The sequence below is a fragment of the Hippocampus guttulatus genome, chromosome 12 (genome assembly GCF_054856545.1).
Source record: "Hippocampus guttulatus isolate MCC_2025c chromosome 12, RoL_Hgut_1.0, whole genome shotgun sequence".
NCBI lineage: Eukaryota > Metazoa > Chordata > Actinopteri > Syngnathiformes > Syngnathidae > Hippocampus > Hippocampus guttulatus.
This window is the reverse complement of record NC_141272.1, coordinates 13,771,392-13,791,859: the sequence shown is the minus strand read 5'-3', so window position 1 is coordinate 13,791,859 and position 20,468 is coordinate 13,771,392. Positions and strand designations below refer to the sequence as shown.

The window sequence follows — 20,468 nt, the reverse complement described above, 5'->3', positions numbered from 1 at the left end:
TTGTTATTTTATATTCACTGTTCTGTAAAGTGCTTTGTTAAAGCTGCAGCTGTTGTGAAAGAATGTGAAAGATGTATTGTATTATATTATTTCAAATTATTTTAATTATAATTCATTAAACAATTATTCAATAAACTAAATAAATTGTTAAACATGTATGTGAATGATTATTTTACTAATATTATTCATTCTATTGTATTAAACAACTGCAAACCAAATGAAAATAAGCAGTACCGAAAATGAATGGATGGATGGATATTTACAATAAACGAATTAACCAATTATTTAATGAGCTAAATAAAAAAACACAAATCAATAAATACTAAATATGTGTATTGACTTCTTTATTTACGGAAAGGCAAAATGAATACAAAAATATTTCCGGACTCCTGATCATGTAAATGCTCATGAGCCAGATTAAAGGCGCAGCGGGCCAAATGCGGCTGCAACATAATCATCTACTTTACTGAAACAGCCAATGTAAAAGTCCTAAATATTATATTTGTGAGTCAAATGATTACATTATTCTAAATGTAGTATGAAAGTACTGCAGATTAAGCACTGAAATGTATGAAGAATGGAAACCAGTAGCTCTATTGTCGAAGTTGTAAATGAAAAGATGTTGCAAAATAAGTGCAAAAAAACAATGCATATTGGTTAGGCCCTGCTTCATATGCGACCATCCATGTTCAATCTTAGTTATAAAATAAGTGTCAACACAGGAATTTTTATCTCAATCAACGTCACAGTTGGAAAATTGATCGATAAGATTGGTATTTAAAGAACAAAAAGGTCGTGTTTTGTGTATGAAGTGTTATTGGCCTGGAATGTCTCCACCTCCTAGTGTTTGTGGGTCAGAGAGAGTTGAGTGCAACAGGCAGGCAGGGCGGAACTGTTCGAGTGCGTCGAAGCCAGGCGGACGCTCGGCCCTGAGTTTGTTAACATCCAAGTGGCATGCTGACGTGCTCGGCTTTTTTCTGACGTAACCCGAGCGCACGGCGGACACTATCGTGGCTCGTTCAAAAGGCCGTTTTGGGAGCTGTTTGAACTTCACTGACGTTTTTACCCTCAACTTTTTTTTTTTCTTTTGACGACAAGGGAGGCGGCGGAGGCAGCCCTCGGCAGCCATCTTTGGACCTGCCTTGCCCGGGAGTGGGATTCGACCATTCTGCCATCCCCAGTTACTTCGTAGGCCGTGGATTGTCGTTTCTTCCTTTTTGTCCTTTCTTCTTTTTGTGTTTTTTATTTTTTACGTAAATAAACTTATTCGTCTTCATGTGACCATCGAGTGACAGCCTAGAGAACGGCAGGAATCCGACACGCTAATTCGGCCACGGAGCAAAGGGATGAGAAAGGAGGGACCACTTAATTTTTTGGTAAATTGCTTTGAATTTGACGAGATTTCTCCAGTGCCTCCCGAGAGCTGGCCTGTCACAGGACGGTGAGTTCGGAGCTAAGTCGCTAAGCTAACGTAGCAAACAACCCTGTCCCTGTCGCGAAGCCTCCCAATGTCTCTTATCTCTACTGAACGGACTCGAACTGTATGTTGTGCCCCTCAACTCTCAAATACCGAACTACACGCTATGTTTTGATAACATTCAAAAGTTGTAACGCGCATTGTTGGGCTTGTTCTAACACATGACACGTAAGTTCATCTTGCTAACGTCAAGTTTGGTGCTAACATCACAGCCAACGCTGGGCGACTAGTCGGGGATCTGCTCGAACCACACCATTTGGAAACCGTTTGTAACACAGCTCAAGTGAGTTTATTTCCCCGAGAGGCTGTCGTAGAAAAGTGACAAGGATGAGATAATCTCTAAAGCTACTTGTGTTGCAACTTGACCACGTCGGGGGGGGTTAGGAGGGGGCTTTACTCACTAACCACAGGTAATCTCGTTTGGCTAGTCAAAGTGGGCTACGGGGTTAGCTTTATCTCTGATATAACTCCGATATATGTGGCTCGTAAAGAATGTTTTCTCATGTAATTAGCACCGAGATACTTAGCTCCAGTTTGACATGAGCGTGGATGAAAATATTACAGGCTCTACTACGAACAAAAATGTATGTGGTCCTTTTGATGTTCAGGTTATGTATCAAAAGGAAATGTCAAATATATTACCTTCACTAAATGTTTGTTCTGCTAGTTGATAGTGTTATGTAAGGTCTGAGGACTCAATTGCAATCTAATATGTGGAATACTGACTGCTGTAGGATCCACTTAACGTATTTGCAAATTAATGCCAAAGAGCAAAACACCCATGACATTACTACACCCAAGCAGACACTAAGAGTCTTTTACTTTCCTTCCTGAACCCACGAATGAATTCCTTTTTTGGTATAATGTGGAGATACTGAAGCGTTAATTGCTCTCTAGCTGTATGAACAGGAAGTGGTGAGATATGCCACATGGCAAAGGCATGAATTGGGAATACCAACCCTCCAGCTCAGTTGTCTCGTCTTGCCGCATTCTTGCACGAGCGCATGCTGCGGTGCAACAAGGTGTCTCGCGTGAAGGTATGAGTCGTCCTCGTTCACGCATGTCGGCAGAGAATACCGTCACGGAGTGCGGCAACAAAGCTCATTCACTCCACGACAATTGCTGGTTGAAACAATAGTAATAAAAGAGGCGCAGTCACCCATAGGGTAATTAGGCTTTTATGGAGACATTGTATGTAGTATGCCTTTTTTGTTCTAATATCAACCACTTACCAGGTGTCTTAATAACGTGTCTGTGACACGCTTTCTTTAGGAATTATAGAAAATGATAGGCTAGTTTTAGTGGGGGAGTTTTTGTTTTCAGTGAGCAAGCCTTCATAAAGCCAGCCAAATGGTGAGCCCTGATATTAGAATGACCACCGCATTCCTGCTGGCTCATGTCTTCTACCACCTTCTATGTCGAGGGTTTGGCGATCAGCTGTTCACTTCTACTCGCACAAGACAAGTCCAAAGTGTGGCAAACAAACGAGGGCCCAATATAATGACAGCATTTTTGTGGTGCATGGACATATCATCAAAACACAAACACCAATGGAAGTATTTGCCCGTTTTTAAGTGATAATTTTGCCCTGGAATTCCACCCCAACGAGCTGATCATGTCTTTGGCTCGCTATTCATTTTTTAATTTTAATTTCTGTGGTGAGGAAGTGCAGAATGCCTTGGTCACAGGCACTTTGTCCTAAGAGGGGCAGATAAAGATTTATGTTGTTTATATCACAGAGACCTGACTATTAGAAACATTAAAATGTAATATTTCCACAATATGTTCCCTTTAATTCGGGGATGTGGCCTGCTCCATCTGTGTGAAGTTGTGACTTTTTTACTATTTGGAAACCAAAAAAAAAAAATTGCCTGATCTGAGGCGCTGGTTCTCCCAGGCAGGCAAAGGGAAGTCTTGTGACTTTCGGCTCAGCATCTGCTTGCAGCTGATCATCTGAGCCACGTTGGCCTAAGCGAGTCTCTGAGGGTAATTTTTTTACACTCTACATCTGTATGGCAGAAGCCAGAGATGGCATAAATAGCCCTGCCTTAACTACATGAAAGTTTTGACATGACAGGATTTGTTGACCTCTTCGACACCGCCTGCTGTATGTAATTTTAAACAACAAGCAAGAGAAACCCACATTTCCCCACAAACCAACATGGAGTTCTTTTCTCCCATTGCTCATTTTCCCTATCCAGAACTAGAGCGGGTTACAAAGATTTTTAAACCATATCAACCCCGCATTTGACGGTACGAAAATCAGTAGCCTGTGATATGTTTGAGGACATGTTTTCTAGGAGCGTACAGGTTTGACGAGAAGTCCGATCATTGGAATGCTTTGTCACATTTAGGCATCTGACAAGTGAAGCAGTGTGCTGTCACCTCGGGGACTTTTGTCAGGGGGTGAGACATTTGTCTATCAGCATACCAATGGCAGCGGTGGTAGCAGTGTGAGGTGCGGGCTTTCAGGACACTGCCCTCCTGATCTCATGACTGGAGTTGCCACCATGGCGACTGACTTATCTTGTGCTACCCTAGGATGTCCTCTACCCCCCCCCCCCCCCCCCGAATTAGACATCATTGTTCCCATTGCATCTTGAATAGTCAAGTTTCTCTTGCAAGCTTGAAATAAATAACACCGCCGATTATTCAACAAGTTATGTGTTGTGTCAAATAGTTATAGCAGTGTGTGTGTGTGTTAGATGTGCAGTTGTTTAGGGATAGGAGAGAGGTTTACTTGGTGGATAGTTGTCATACAAGTGCTGTTTATGTCAAAATCTAAAATATGTAGTGACTCTTTGATCAGAATCTTGTGCGTCATGTAAAGCTAACCTTACCGGCGGTGAAATTCTATTTTTGTATTGACGTCGACATAGATAGGACAATGATCTCTTTATCACTTAGCCGCAATGCTTTTAAGCTTGTTGTTACATTTTCTTTCCTCTACCATCGCTGGTAGACTGCTCTGGTAGCATCACATCCACACACAGTCGCACACATAAAGTTAAAGGAAAAGGCTAAACATACACATGAAAGCCTTGCGGAGTGGTTTAACCTCTGGAGGTTAGTGTGAATTTTTTTTCCCTTCCTCCCTTAACATTTCATCTGAATTGCATACCTTGAGCATGAAAATATTAATTAATGGTGCTGCTAAATTGCCCCTTGCCAATCCAGAATAACGGTGGTGTACATGTTATATATAATACACTATGCCAGCAATACCATACTACTAAAAGCCCTCCAAAATAACAGATGCTGACTTTTAACTGTTCGACCATGTCATTTTGCATAGCAGTGATACCCCTGCTGGTTACATCTGCAGAGTTTGGCAGCTAATATACATTTGTAAATGTCATTGTAATGTTATTTTTCTTTGCTTTCAGTGGTGACAACATATGAGACAACTGTCCTGCAAATGAGCCGTCGGTGGGGGCTTTTTAGTCGCTGCCGCAGACCCAGATAGTTTGGCGGCAGCGGCATCACCCCCTACAATCTCCCAACTATGCCCAACAGCAGTCGGACGGGGAGCCTCAAGGACCCCGAAATTGCGGAGCTCTTCTTCAAGGAAGATCCCGAGAAGCTCTTCTCTGACCTGCGCGAGATAGGACATGGCAGCTTTGGCGCCGTATATTTTGTGAGTAGATGCCCCCATTAATGAGTATGGGTGCCATATTATTGTATTTCTGAAAGTGGAGTCCAGGGGTGCTCATTTACTCCCTGTCTCTTCAAAGGTGTTTGCCTCAAAGTGAACCTGTTGTGGCAAATGTTTTTATTTTTTATTTATTTTTGGTCGCCTGCACTCAAATGATTGATCTCTGGAATGTGCGTCTCACCAACAAATATGAAGCCAAATAAAGCTTCAAAATAGTTTATGTAAATTAGCTGTCCAGATTTTGTCACACCACATTTGGGATAATTTTAATCACACCTCCGGCACACTTACTTTGTCCAGCCATGATAAGACTGGGCATAGATCCGTCATTTTTACACAATGACCAGACTTCTTGAAGCACTCTCATGTCAAAGTCAGAAGCAAAGACCGAGCTCTGTGTTGTTGGATGCACTGAATTGCATGAGTTTATCGGATTATGAACCTGATCTTGAGATATTTATTCATTTTAAAACCAGGTTTGCGGTCCCCAGAACCATGCCTGGGCATTTGCGTGTTTTTCGTACAGATTTTTGTTGCAGATGGATTCACGTAGTACAGAGACTGCGGATCTCCAAGGAGGGGTACCCTGAAATTCAAAATATGCCAACCCACAGGTGTCAAACGCGAGGCCCACGGGCCAGATCCTGCCCGTCACATCATTTTATAAGGCCCGCGAAAGCATATCGGCATTGACCTCATGTTTCTTGCTAAAATACCAAAATTGTAAATTATCTTTACTTTCAAAAATGTTGAGAAATTGCAAGCATTCTTCGTTACCGATCCCTCCCTCATTAAAAATAAATGTAATATTCAAACAGTTTTTAATGGCCTGTAATTAAAAAAAAGTTCATAAATTTGTTGTGTATGTATGACGTGAGGCAATCAGACCCTTATTAGAGTTCACAGTCATTACGGCCCTTTGAAGGAAACCAAAACTGCAATATGGCCTGCAACAAAAATTTGTTTGGCATCCCTAAAAAAGGACAAATGTAATTACTCACCTTGGATGCAGGAACACAGACATATATACACAGGACTTCGAGCCGACTGGCCGACACATACTCGAGGTAACATGGTATGAATATTACAGTATATTTCAATATACCATTACTAATATGCACTGTGGTGTTTGTAGATTACACAATGTAGTGTATTCATTTTGCAAATGATGCTTATGTGAGCGCCCATTTAATTTCACAAAGTGCAGCTTAGGCTTTGGTGCTTTTTAAGTTAACTTGCACCAAACAAGCTTAAGCCTCATCACAGTACGTCCCATCCCAATCGTCATGCCCGGTTAGACTTGTCTCAGCACAAGTTAAGTCCTTATTTCCACTTCTAGCGGGCCATTGGAGCAGATAGATACTAACGACTGTAAGAGGCAGTTGTGAGGCAAAGGACCACAGCACCAGACTCTGGCTTATATGAAAATGTCCACTTACACGGAAGTATAGTGTGAATATACACTAACTTCTAAAAACTTGTAGAGATGTGCATTTTCATATTCCTGAAAATCTTCAAGCCTTAGTTGTCGATTATTAAGTAATTGATAAGATAATCGATTCTAAAAAGTTTCATTCATAACAGTCCTATTAAGGCACTTGGGAGCATGTTTTAAATTGTGAAAAAGGAATTATTCTAACAAGCAAAACTTGAGTTTATTGTAGTCTTCAATCCTGGTGGTTGACACAGCCGTTTTACAGTAATGTAAGTTCAACCCCAGTAGAGATACTCGCTGGTTAAACAATTAGGTACACTAATATAGAATGCAACATCCCAGAAAAACAACATCCAGTTCAGTGAGAGACATGTAAAAAGAACAATATAAAGTAACCTAGTTGCATTACAGAGTTTTCGATAAAACATACCATAAATAGGGTAAGCTCCCTCCCCCCAAAAAATTTTAAAAACATGTGCGTGTGTTTTAATACTTTGGCATGGTCACCAATCGAACCCACAACCTTTTAAGTGTGAAGATGATCACGCAAACCAAAACATGGCTTTGATGCACTCTAATATTCATGAGGATGATCTCATCAGCATCCTGTGTGATCCTGTGTGTTTTATTTAGGCACAGGATGTGCGAACAAGTGAGGTTGTGGCCATCAAGAAGATGTCTTACAGTGGAAAGCAGTCCAGCGAGGTAGCACTCCCAAGAGTTGTTTGCGCAGTCACTATTTGCTTTTTTGGTTTGCCATCTGACTTTATCTTCTTCTGTACACTCTTCAGAAATGGCAAGACATAATCAAGGAAGTGAAATTCCTGCAGAGAATACAACACCCAAACAGTATTGAGTACAAAGGATGTTACCTGCGAGAGCACACGGCTTGGGTAAGAAATAATGTGGATGGTGGAGGTCATGGATGCTTTGATGAGAGTGTTTACACAGTTTTTAACTATATTTTGTATATTACAGCTGGTGATGGAGTATTGTCTAGGCTCTGCTTCAGATCTGTTAGAAGGTGAGTCAAAAGTTTTCATCACATGAATCCTTAACTTTTTTTTCCCCCTTCCAGATTTACAATGTTGCCGGCTGTTTTCTTTACCTTCTCCAGTGCACAAGAAGCCCCTACAAGAGGTTGAAATTGCTGCAATTACCCATGGTGCTCTTCAAGGTTTGGCCTATCTTCACTCCCACAACATGATTCACCGGTGAGTGTTCAGGAGCAAAGCGTGTTGCAAACAGCAATGGCCTCGGGCTTTCTCTCTTCTGTACAGAGTTGTTATCATCCATCCCTAACCCCACCCCACCCCGACCCCCCCTCCCTCCCACTCATGTGTTGGACAGAGATATCAAGGCAGGAAACATCTTGCTGACAGAGCCAGGCCAGGTGAAACTCGCTGATTTTGGCTCGGCCTCCATCGCCTGCCCTGCCAACTCCTTTGTTGGGACGCCATATTGGTATGCTGAATAACGCCAGCATTGAACACCGCACACATTTTTTAAGAGCGATCATCATTTATATGCTTTTGTCTGCTTTTAGGATGGCCCCAGAGGTGATATTGGCTATGGATGAGGGCCAGTACGACGGAAAGGTGGACATCTGGTCTTTGGGAATAACTTGCATTGAATTAGGTAAAGTCACTGAAATGCAGTAATAATAATAATAATAATAGATTTTATTTATAAGCGCCTTTCAAGACACCCAAGGACACTTTACAATAGCAAAAAACACAAAACAATACGGGTTGAGCAGCGGCAGCCAAAACGCGCCAGCGTTCACTCAAGTAATATTTCAAATCTCAAAGCTGATATATTGTAGCCTGACATATGTTTGGTTTGTAGCTGAGAGGAAGCCTCCACTGTTCAACATGAATGCAATGAGTGCCTTGTATCACATAGCACAGAATGAAAGCCCCATGCTGCAGTCTTGTGAATGGTGAGTTGCAGTTCCATTTCTGTTTGAGCTTTGTCGCCCCAAAAAGACAAATACCAGAAAGCGACTGTTTGTGTCTTGTATTCCCCCATTTTAGGACGGATTATTTCAGAAACTTTGTAGATTCTTGCCTTCAGAAATGTCCCCAAGATAGGCCGAACTCCGAGGAGCTCTTAAAGGTCAGCACTAAAAAAGTCATTGCAAGGGAATTATCATCATTTAAATGCTAATGCGATGTGTTCTTTCTTTAGCACGCGTTTGTCCAGCGTGAACGTCCCGAATCGGTTCTACTAGACCTAATAAATCGGACAAAGGATGCGGTGCGAGAGCTGGACAATTTGCAGTATCGCAAAATGAAGAAGATCTTGTTTCATGAAGCCCACAATGGTCCCACAACTGAAGTTCCGGATGAAGAGGAGGTCTGTCAACCGTTGCCTCTTTTTCTGTCTTTGTCATTTTAACAGAATGAGCATTTGTTTTTGACACCGTATTTGTCGGGCTATTTTTAGGAGCCAGAACACAGCGTCAGCAGAACAGGCACGGTGAACAGCGTGGGGAGCAATCAGTCCATTCCCAGTATGTCCATCAGCGCCAGCTCCCAGAGCAGCTCCGTCAACAGCCTGACGGATGCCGGTGACGACAAAAGCGAGGTGGACATGGAGGGGGACCACACTGTCATGTCCAACAGCTCTGTCATACATGTCAAACCGGTAAAACACAATGTTATTGCTTTGTCAATTGCACTTATATTGTAACCGCGTTGGTAGTTGTTTGTGAGTTGCAACGTGGAACTCATTTGATGCCTTTTTAACGGTACTTTGACATCCATTTTGTTGGGTTATGTCTGGCTATTTGTTAAATAATGTTACAAACAACTACAACAGTGATTACCAGCCCACGTGTTGCGGTCAATGCGTTTTCCATTGTGTTTAGAAAGAAGTTTGAATACATTTCAATGTGAGTAGAGCATGGCGGAGAGTTATTTAAAAGCAAGGGAAGAAAATCTTAATGTGTGCAGTATGTTATTAATACGCTAAAGACATACTGTACATTTTTTGTGTTTAGTCAGTGTTTTCCATCCATCCATCCATTTTCCGAACCGCTTGATCCTCACTAGGGTCGCGGGGGGTGCTGGAGCCTATCCCAGCCGTCTACGGGCAGTAGGCGGGGGACACCCTGAATCAGTTGCCAGCCAATCGCAGTAGTCAGTGTTTTACTAATTTTAAATCGGTTGAAAGTGCATGGAAGGGGCATTTTAATTAAATAACCGACATAATGCTGATGTTTTTCCAATGTCAAATATGTGCTTTGATCAAGAAAATGCCTGGTAATAATGTTTTTATGATAGCTGTTATCTATTTGGTGACGAATGACTGTCGTGCTTAACTTTCAGGAGAAAGGAGCGCACAACAAAGATTCCGAACCTCATGTGCGGTCAACTGAGCCTCAGTCCCAAACCCAACCCGCCAACGCCCCGCGACCGAAACGGAACCGTGAACACTTTGCGACAATTCGCACAGCCTCAGTGGTAATAGCTTGTACTGTGTTGTTTTGAATCAAGGAAACTCTGCAAAGTTGTTTGAGCATTCTTTGATATCCTATATATCCAGATTATATCATGTACTGGTGTGTGCTTTGTCCTCACCCCAGCTCTGGTGTCGGGTGCACTCGTATAACTCATTGCCTCACTAGTAATGTCGCCCACCCCACTGGTAGTGCTATATTTCGCACACTAGTACACGATACAATATTGAAGTTCTTCCTCTGCCATACTCACCAGCTCACTCGGCAGATTAAGGAGCATGAGCAGGACTCTGAATTAAGGGAGCAGATCTTGGGGTACAAGCGCATGCGGCGGCAGCACCAGAAACAGCTGATGGCCCTGGAGAACAAGCTGAAGGCAGAGATGGATGAGCATCGGCTTCGCCTGGATAAGGAGCTGGAGAACCAGAGGAACAGCTTTGCTCAGGAGATGGAGAAGCTGATTAAGAAGCACCAAGGCTCCATGGAGAAGGATGTAGGCCTTTTTTTTTTTTTAAACCTTTTGCTGTCCAAAAAAAGTCTGTTTTTTTCCGGGGGGGGGGGGGGGTTCTTTATTTCCTGTCATGTGATGGTCCTCCTGTGCGCTGTCTTTCAACAGACAAAAACCTTCAGCAACGACGAGAAGAAATTCCACCAACACATCCAGAGCCAGCAGAAGAAGGAACTCAACAGCTTCCTCGAATCACAGAAGCGGGAGTACAAACTGCGCAAGGAACAACTGAAAGAGGTCGTGAATCCTCACCTGCTTTCTGACAACAAGGGGGCCACGGTGTATGTTGGTCCTAACATACCACTTGCCAGGGTTGCAAACGACACGGCATGAATTAATTTTTGCATCGGTTTAAGAATACGTGGTCATGTACCTTGTGACACTTAGTTACCACCATACATGTTGGTATACATATTGGATGGGAATTTGATTGCTTTATATGTTTGATCTAGAAGTGTTTTGAATACAATTATTTACTCTTAATTATGACATTTCGAGGTTATGAAATGGCGTTCAGTGAACTAGTTCATGAAGTGCCTGTTAGAATTTGTCGTCATATTCATGAGGCAGCCGAAAAGTATTTTTCATACAAATGTTTTCAGTGATGACTTTACTATAGAGTCAGTGATATATTGCGGTGAGGTAAGTTGCCACCAGAGGATTGAAACTGAATCGTAAAGCAAGGGGGCCCCCCCTGTACCTTCAAAAGCACATTCAAATCTGTCAACGTCACGTAGGTGTGTTGTTCACCTTAATGTGTTTTGCCCCTGTAGGAGCTGAATGAAAACCAGTCAACACCCAAGAAGGAAAAGCAAGAGTGGTTATCCAAGCAGAAAGAGAATTTCCAGCACTTCCAAGCCGAAGAGGAGGCAAACCTGCAGCGCAGACAAAGGCAGTATCTGGAATTGGAGTCGCGCAGGTTCAAACGGAGGATCCTGATCGCTCGCCACAACATCGAGCAGGATTTAGTGCGCGAGGTGAGTAGCCGCCTGTATTACACTGATTCTTGATTGGGTAATTGGCAAAATTGTAATGGCTTTATGCCACGACCCGTTGTCTCAAACTCATTTTTTGTTCATTATTTACTTGAGTTTTATCCTTTTTCAAATGTTCTTATTCTTCATTTTATACAATTCTAAAATACAAACGTGTTGAGACTATTCATGACACATTTTACAGCCTTAGGCTTCTGTTTTGCATTTGGTAAAATCCAGTGCAGTGTAATCCCTACAAACTATCAAAAAAGCAATTTGGGGAGATAGCAACCATTATCATATTTTTGTATACTAATTTTGAGTGGAGTGTTTTTATGTTCTACCTTTATTGTAAAGTGTCCTTGGGTGTCTATTTGTGCATCGGGTAAATCTTTCTATGTGGTTCTTCTTAACCTTGTTAGAGGCACCGAACCCAACCAGTTCATATGCACATTCACTGAACCCTTCATGAGTGAAAAACAAAAATATGACTTTTTCCAAATTAAAGACCTAAAAAAAAACTCGCATTCATTAAAAACAGGGAAAAAAAGTAAATCAAATTCATACAAACCAGGAAGAATGCTGGTTTGTATGGTATTTGCCTTTGTACTGATTCTCTTCCCTGTCGCCCTCAACCAGGAGCTGAACAAACGTCAGACCCAGAAGGACCTGGAACACGCCATGCTCCTGCGGCACCACGAGTCCATGCAAGAGCTGGAGTTCCGCCAGCTCAACACCATCCAGAGGACGCGGGCGGAGCTCATCCGACTGCAGCACCAGACGGAGCTCACCAACCAGCAGGAGTACAACAAGAGGCGGGAGAGAGAGCTGAGACGCAAGCATGTTATGGAGGTTCGCCAACAACCCAAAAGCCTCAAGGTGAGAAGTGCCTTTCCTGTCCACTAGGGCTGAGCAATGGATCCAATTCAAATCGATACCACAATGCAGTAAAATGCCGTTTTCAGATCGTAAAGGCTACACTTTGTCATTTGATGGGAATATTGGAAGTTGTTTGGGGATAACATTTTGCTTGCACATCTGAAGCTGAAGAAATGGGTGTTAGGCTTGTGACATTTGGTCTCTCTTTGACACCGTATAGTGTGCGTGCTTCATGGGGTTGTTGTTCCACGCGCTTCGACCTGAGGTTGTAGCATTGTATTAGTTGACCACTAAATGGCATTATATTCCATACACACTACCATACACAAGCCCGAATCAGAGTAGATAAACTGTTTCATATTGTTATGGTTAATTTACATTTGTTTTAGGATAAACCGAATGTATGAAACCCAAACTTTTATGTAGAATCAATCAGATATTTTTATTGTAACACAGACCGATTTATTTATAGTTTTTGTTGAAGAAAAAAATCCATGGGAGGACCTTGAAAAAATGAATTGTAACTGCAATATCGAGGGGGGGGGGGACTCAATTAGATTATTTCTCAATCTCAAAGTTGATCAGGCCGTATGAGACGTCAGGAGCTGGAGTTAGGTGGCCGCTTAGTTCAGTATGAGCATGAGGGCTGAGTCGTGGCCTATACCAACTCCTTGGAAATGATTTTATTTTGTATATTTGTGTTTGACCGTTTGTCTTTTTTAAAGGAACGACTGCAGCTCTCGTTGCCCACATGCGAAAGTCTTACGGTGCATTAATCGCTCCTTTTTTCCGTTTCACTCGAGCAACAGATTATCCGAAGCTTGCGCCAAAGACTAATTGTGTTTATTTTTGTGTTCTTTCGTGATATCGTGTGTTTTAATGTTTTTATTTTTACATAATTCCATGAAAAAACTTGATGTAGGTGGGACATACAACTTCTCCATTCATTTAGAGAGGGGGGGGGGGGGGGGGAAATGACTTTTTGGAACAAATGGAGTTCATGAACAGAAGTTTTGACTCTAAATTCAAATTTGGCAGTCCAAAGAGCTACAGATCAAGAAGCAATTCCAGGACACCTGCAAGATCCAGACCCGACAGTACAAGGCGCTGAGGAATCACCTGCTGGACACCACACCAAAGTCGGAGCACAAGGCTGTACTCAAGCGCCTGAAGCAGGAGCAGCACCGCAAACTCGCCATCTTGGCTGAGCAGTACGACCACTCCATCAATGAGATGCTGTCCACTCAGGCGGTGAGTCCAACTATGCCTTGAACTATGCAAGGTATCAGATATGTCGTTTTGTTTGCTGCACTCTCCTCAATTAGTGTCTCGTATAAACACTGCGGTAACTTGCTAAATAGCACTCTAGTGGTCTTTTAAATCATTTATTTTAACCCATTCATACAAATATGTCAAGATATCAGTAATTGATTTGTTTTCTAAGTTTTAGATAAATGTACAAATTTTAAAAATTGCACATTTTGGAAAGAACGCAACAATCTGTTGTGGCACACATGATGATGTGGTAAACTGCATTTGTACAAGTAAAGGCAAGGTGCCCACTCATAAACTCCCAATTAACAGACTGGTAAATTATCACATCACAATACATCTTTCACAATGCCATATCATTTTCTTTACCAGGGGTGGAACAGTTTACAAACTCTGGGGGGGGGGGGCTTTCAGAAATGGCATTACATTTGTGGTCTTCAATGATGACGCAATGATTTTGTGTCTCACTCCCCAGCTTCGTCTGGATGAGACTCAAGAGTCCCAGTGCCAGGGCCTTAAAATGCAGCTTCAGCAGGAGCTGGAGCTTCTGAACGCCTATCAGAGCAAGATCAAGATGCAGACAGACGCGCAGCATGAGCGCGAGAGGAAAGATCTGGAACAGAGGGTGTCGCTACGCAGAGCGCTGCTGGAACAAAAGGTTCGCACTATGGGTTAATTGTTGGTCATGCAGTGAACCCTCGCTGTTTACGGAGATCAGGGACCAAGCTCTAATGCGAATATCAAATGTTTGCAGGTAATTGAATATGGTATTCATAGCATTTATTCAAGTTTGTTTTTTGTTTTTTACATTCACACTTTAATATAATTCTAACAAATTCAAAAATATATTATTTTGAGTAGTAGGAAGAGAAATGGATAACACCAAAATATTATACAGTGCAACAGTGTGCGGATACCTGTATTTACAGTAAACAAATTGTATTTATTTTCCCAAACTAACACTTACATGATCTCAAAGTCAGAGGTGCCAAATCCAGGTTCAGAAGTAAAAACCTTGACACAGTTTAGCTTTAGCCACAGGTTGCTTCTACTCATCTGGCAAGTAAACAAGCTCATTTACCTCATTGAGCAAACTAGCTGTCTCTGACTTAAATTGCCTCCAATTAACGTCCAAACTTTTTTTTTCTCCTTCTCACTAAGCAGAGAAGGGAGGGGTGAGCAGTTATGCATGGAGGTGGAGGGAGGGAGCAAGACTGAAGAGACTTTGCAAACAGAGATGCTTGCTTTAACTAAGGTGCATTGTCAATATTAGTAGCCCATAGGTCTGTTGAAAAAAATAAATAAATAATTAAAACGCTGACCGGTGATAGGCCATTGACTTAGAATATTTAAAATAAAATTATCTATTTAAGCTGTGTGTTTTCGCTGGACCAAACATGCAATATTATGTAAAATAATATAGATAAATACATCTAAATAAAATAGTGTGCGTTCAATGGGGGGAAAAAAATTTACCCAGGTATTTCAGAAAAGGTTATTTTAGAGCTATGTTTTTAATACAGAGTCATACCGTGATATTTTTGCTATCCGAATATAATAGTCCATGTCTATCTGGACTGAAAAAACCCCCCATCTATTTATGTAGCACTTTCACAACATTGAAATACCAGGACCGCAAACTCTGAGCCAGCAATAGAGAAGAGTTTGCTGTGTATTTTTCTTATTTCTGGCGACGCAAAGCTTGGAGAACAGCCACGTGTGGCCTTTTTTTTTTTAACACTTTTTGCCTTTCAGATCGAGGAGGAGATGATGTCCTTGCAAAACGATCGCTTGGAGCGAATCCGCAGTCTGCTGGAGCGTCAAGCGCGAGAGGTGGAGGCATTTGACTCGGAGAGCATGCGCCTGGGCTTCAGCAACATGGTGCTATCGAGCGTCTCCCCAGAAGCCCTCGGCCACAGCTACCCCGGATCGCCGGCAAATTGGGGTGTCCATCTTCAGCAGCAGCAGCCGTCATCAGGGAGCTTTCACGGGTCACAGTGGAGCGGCGGCAGCTTGGGGGCGGGGTCGAGCCGCCAAGGCAGCCATCGCCACTACCACTCTAGTCCCAGCGGGCCGCCTACGCCGCAGAGCTGGGGTCAAGGCGTGCAAGGAGGCGGGGCTCCGCAGCCGTGGGGCCACCCCTCAGCGGTGTCCCGTGGCAGCACCGTCGCGCAGAACAGTCCTCAAGGCATCGGGAGGACACCGCCCGGAGGGCATGGCGATCAGGGCATGAGCAGGAGCACCAGCGTCACCTCGCAAATATCCAACGGGTCCCACCTGTCCTACACATAAATCCTCTGTCAGCTGGCACAGATGTCAAGTCCAACTAAACACAGCAACAAAGAAATACCCCCCCCCCCTCCATTTTTTTCTACTGTGCATACCCACACGTGGATTGTGGTTGAATCAATGTTGCTCAGGTCAAATGGGCTGCAAATAGCTGCAGCCGACCCCCCCCCCCCCCCCCCCCACACACACACAAAGGATACTAATCCTTTAGCTTTGTTACATTAGCATACTGATAAACGCTATTGTAAGCCTTCCCATTCATAATGATATTCCCCTCTCCCATCTAGTGCTGATTGTGGTTTGAAACAGTGTTGTGATGCCAGCCTGCTGCGATGGCCATGGGGATCCATTTAAACCACCACCAGCCAAAAGTCACAACCAAATAAGCATTTTCTTCCTCCAGTTCAAGGCCACAAGCTTGACAATGGTGCCTTTTCAGCTTGTTTGAATGAAAACACAAGTCTTAAATGTTAAATACCGCGCGAAACCTCCAATTGGTCAGTTTCATGCATAACATAGTACTTTGTCCCCCCTCCCCCCTATTTCAAAGAAGCCCTCCTGTTTGGTTTCTTTTTGGTAATATTAAAATTGATTGCCCATATGTCCAAATGTCAAGACCCTGGGTTTAAATGTTATCAGTGTGGGTACTTGCTTTAGCATTCTAAGGATCCCTCTTATTTCCACAAGTCCCAGATATATTCAGATGTGTACACAGTGGTGATGTGCAGAGTAGTCTTAAACTGAGAAGTGGAGAGCAACGTGTAAATACAGTTTTTTAAATAGTCATCCTTCTCGAGGGGTGGTACTCTGTAGAAGTGACCCGTCAGTGTCCAGAGGTGACACCCTTGCCTTCAAAAACAATACAAATCAGATGTCTTGATTTTTATCAGTGCCTTTTTTAGAGAGGGGGAACAAAAACTGCTGCCTTTTCCAAGCACTTTATGCTGAATGCAATTTTTTTAAAGTAAATATTTGATTTGCTTTGACAAAAGCACCTAGTAGGCGATGTTGGGATGAGGGGTTGCGGTGCAGTCCATGGCAAGCCTGCTGCGTGTGAGTTGGAACCCAATTTAACTGAATGTGTGGAGCCACTGGAGTTGCGGCTTTCTTAGTTCATCAAACTGATGGAAATGTTCAGGCTGGTCACATGCAGGTAAAAGCCATGACCATGACAGCAGGCTGGGAGCCACATCATCGGGTGAGGTGACAACATAAAGGAGTGACATGAAAAGAACATTTTGGGACTGACTGAATTGAGCACCCGCGTGTGTTTGTGAGAACATGCAAGTTAGAATAGAAACAAATGTGGCATTGAGCACTTAGCCATTTATTTTACACTTGACAGGAGCGGCTTGCATTGCACGATAATAAAGCTTTAAAGACGGGCTGTCAAACTTGTTTTTTTCTGTGGGCCACATTGTAGTTGGTGTGCAAAAAATACAAATGTTGCCAGTTTTGCACATTTTCCCCACTTAGAAAAAATGACGAGGTCTAGTTGTCTGTGCACTTCTATGATGGGCAGAATCCAGAGGGAGCAAATACAGAGAATCCAATTGGAGTTTTAAATATTGGGTGTTGCAGGGGGGCGGGGGGGGTTCCTCCCCCCAATAAAGTATTTTATCATGTTAATTCTGGTCAGCATGTAAATGCAGTGACTACATTAGAAATGTGACAAAGCCCCAAAAGTGCAAGAACTCCAAGGAGGAATTAGCCAAAATCCCAGATACAGTGTGTGCAAACCTATTCAGGAAATAATGTTACCTCTAATTGTAAAAAAGCTTAATTTCATGCAATAAAATAACTTTTTTTTTAATCGTGATTTTTCCATATTGCATTTTTTTTAGATTGTCTTTGACAGTTGAAGTGTAGCTGCTGTGAAAATATCAGTCTTCTGCATTCTTTGTAAATTGATGGTGTGTCATTTACTCATTTGACCCACTGTTTGGATTCCCTCGGAGAGCCGTTATGACTGAAAAGAAAAGCATAAAAATTTACACGCAGTCCCTTGTATTACGACCTGCACTGCAATTATTTGAATTTGTATGCCACAATGTTTCATGACCTCGGATTTCCAATTTGTTTTAAAGGTTTTTGTCTTTTGTTTGTTTTTTAATGCTTGCAGCATCTGCTCAATGTAACAAGAATTGTCCATTTCTGTACAAAACTTGGTGCCAAAATAAAATTGACCCCTAATTTGCATGAATTACGGCAGTGGGCCGGAACGCCCGGGCTTGAGTTTGACAACCTGTGCTTTAAAGCAGCAAGAAAGCAGATTGCCTCAGGTGGAACCTTCAAAGTTGAACACAATCCAATTGACTTCCATGTTGTAATTTCAAAAATTGCAAATCGTGTAACACAAATGAATGTGTTTTGTTGCTAATTTAAAGGCTTGAACCATACAGGAAACTTTTATACGACCACGTTAACGTTCGATCATACAAAGTTTCGAGAGAAGTGAACAATATAAATCCAACCATCTATTTCCTATTGCTCTCGACTTTGGAGGTTTCACTCTTTACAGACCTTTTTTTGTATGTATAATAGTAACAATTTAAAGCCGACAAAATTGGCTTTACAGTTGACATGTGAATAGAGCAAGTTCATCAATTTCTTGTGACACCACCACAACCATCGGAAAGACGCAATCTTACCATTTGTCAGATGTATCGATAGGAACAATGTTTCCATTTTGTTCTTTTTCTCACGGCAGAAGCCAAGAGTTTAAATTTTTGCCCCTAAGACCCTCACCCCCCACTCTCAATGCCAACCTACACTTTTGTCAGTTTCTGTGTTTGATTGGATAATTGTTAATGGCCCCATCTGTCCACCAACCTGGATTTGTTTTTTTTTTTTACTTTTTTGTTTTGTGGGGGGTGGGGGTCCTACTGACTGACTGACTGACTGAACGCTGTTATGGATTCTGAATGAGGCGACAGAGAGAGAGGGCAGACGCCTTTTCTGTGGTCCAAACACTGTGCCATAGTTGCCAAGCCCGGATCTTGCCATGTTTTCTTCGGTGATCATGGTCACATCTAATGCAGAGGCCAGCGCGCACACGCACACACGCACACACACACACAAGAAAATACTTCGGTGACAAATATAGTACGTGAGATGAGAGCATTTCTTTTGAAGATGTCAGTATTTTATTTTTATTTTTTTGGTGCATTACCACTACAACTTGTAACCTGTATTAAATTGTATAGCTGGTCTTGAGAGTTTATGAAGATGCTACACGTAACGAGATGCTCAGACACTTCAATTGATTCAAATTGTATTAAAAATGATTAAACAGAATATGAATAGAATAAAATCTACTATTTTGTTTGTATTATAATGTACCATTGTGTCGGCAGAGGGATTATTGAAAAGAAATCAAATGTAATAAAGTAATTTTAGTATAAAAGGCCATTGTGTGTGTATATTTTTTTCCCCTAGCCGTGATTATGACGCCATGAAATGACCACGAGTTCTGCTCTCTAATTGGTCCCTGGGAGGGAAGCGATCGCAGCGTGTCGGATGGCGGATATCGTACTCTTCGAACCGACATTCGTGGGAGGAATGCCACCTACCTGTATAGGTTGTCGTTTGAGTGAGTACGTTTGAAAAAAGAAATGTACGCAAGAACTCGCCTATGTACTAACATTAGCTGCAAAGCTGGAAGCGGCCTCGTAAAATGGGGGCAAAATAGTGTAAACGTTCATAAGATTCCTGACTTGGTGGCGAGTTAGCATTAGCATGCTACAGCTAGTTTAAAATTGAATGTTGACGAAAACATCGATGGCACTGAGGTAAGCAAATACATTAATAATGAATATACGTTTCATGGGTTAGCAAGAATTATTTTATTTGGAAACTTCGGTGTCAGAAAACCTATCACACGCACTTGACGGAAGTAAAGACGGATTTTTGTAGCGACGACACTCGAGTGAAGCGCGACTCAGCAGTCAATAGTCCGCTGCTCTCAACTGTACGTGCGTCAGCGCGAACGTGGATGCACGCGCGCGTCTTTTGGCTTCAACCTCAACTGCTGCCCTTCCCGTGCCCACTTCGACCACGACATCATCCACAGCTGTTCGCACTTCGATGTCTCGTTCGCCCCGCACTCCGCCACTGAAATCGTGTCTGGCGTCTTCATCAAGCCAAACCACGCGCAGCGGCCGACGAGTCTGCGTCCCTGACCGCTTCACCTCCTGTCGGCTATTCTGTCCATTCCGTCATTCCAACGGCTTCCTTCCTTTGTCGCCTACGCCGACTTCGGATCCAGGATGGTGGCTCTGTAGCGACGCCACTCGAGTGAAGCGCGACTCAGCAGTCGATAGTGCGCTGCTCCTGATGTGCGTGCATCAGCGCGAACATGTACGCACGCGCGCGTCTTTTGGCTTCAACCAATCAGTGCTGACGCAACGGACGTCACACATCAAATAGCTTTGTGCTACAACAGCTAAGCTAGGCTAGCTACGACAACAGCTAAGTTAGTATAGACGACACGACGCTCGAGGTCGGACGGACACGC

At 42.8% G+C, this 20,468-nt stretch overlaps 1 protein-coding gene across 2 annotated transcripts; it reads left to right on the top strand.

Annotated features, from left to right (window-relative positions):
- The first annotated feature begins 886 nt into the window (after positions 1 to 886).
- On the top strand, positions 887 to 19,363 carry taok1a (TAO kinase 1a). Of its 2 annotated transcripts, none has more exons than XM_086124679.1 (20): positions 887 to 1,376; positions 4,864 to 5,114; positions 7,201 to 7,272; positions 7,359 to 7,460; positions 7,546 to 7,591; positions 7,685 to 7,781; positions 7,918 to 8,031; positions 8,114 to 8,205; positions 8,416 to 8,509; positions 8,604 to 8,685; positions 8,758 to 8,925; positions 9,016 to 9,216; positions 9,900 to 10,034; positions 10,287 to 10,523; positions 10,647 to 10,775; positions 11,312 to 11,515; positions 12,152 to 12,391; positions 13,430 to 13,642; positions 14,139 to 14,321; positions 15,419 to 19,363. In XM_086124679.1, exons 2-20 carry the CDS (start codon positions 4,983 to 4,985, stop codon positions 15,953 to 15,955), a joined length of 3,078 nt encoding a protein of 1,025 aa, XP_085980805.1. In that variant the 5' UTR covers positions 887 to 1,376; positions 4,864 to 4,982; the 3' UTR covers positions 15,956 to 19,363. The 2 variants fall into 2 exon arrangements, with proteins under 2 accessions (XP_085980805.1, XP_085980804.1); XM_086124678.1 differs by having other exon boundaries at positions 887 to 1,441.
- Positions 19,364 to 20,468: the final 1,105 nt, after the last annotated feature.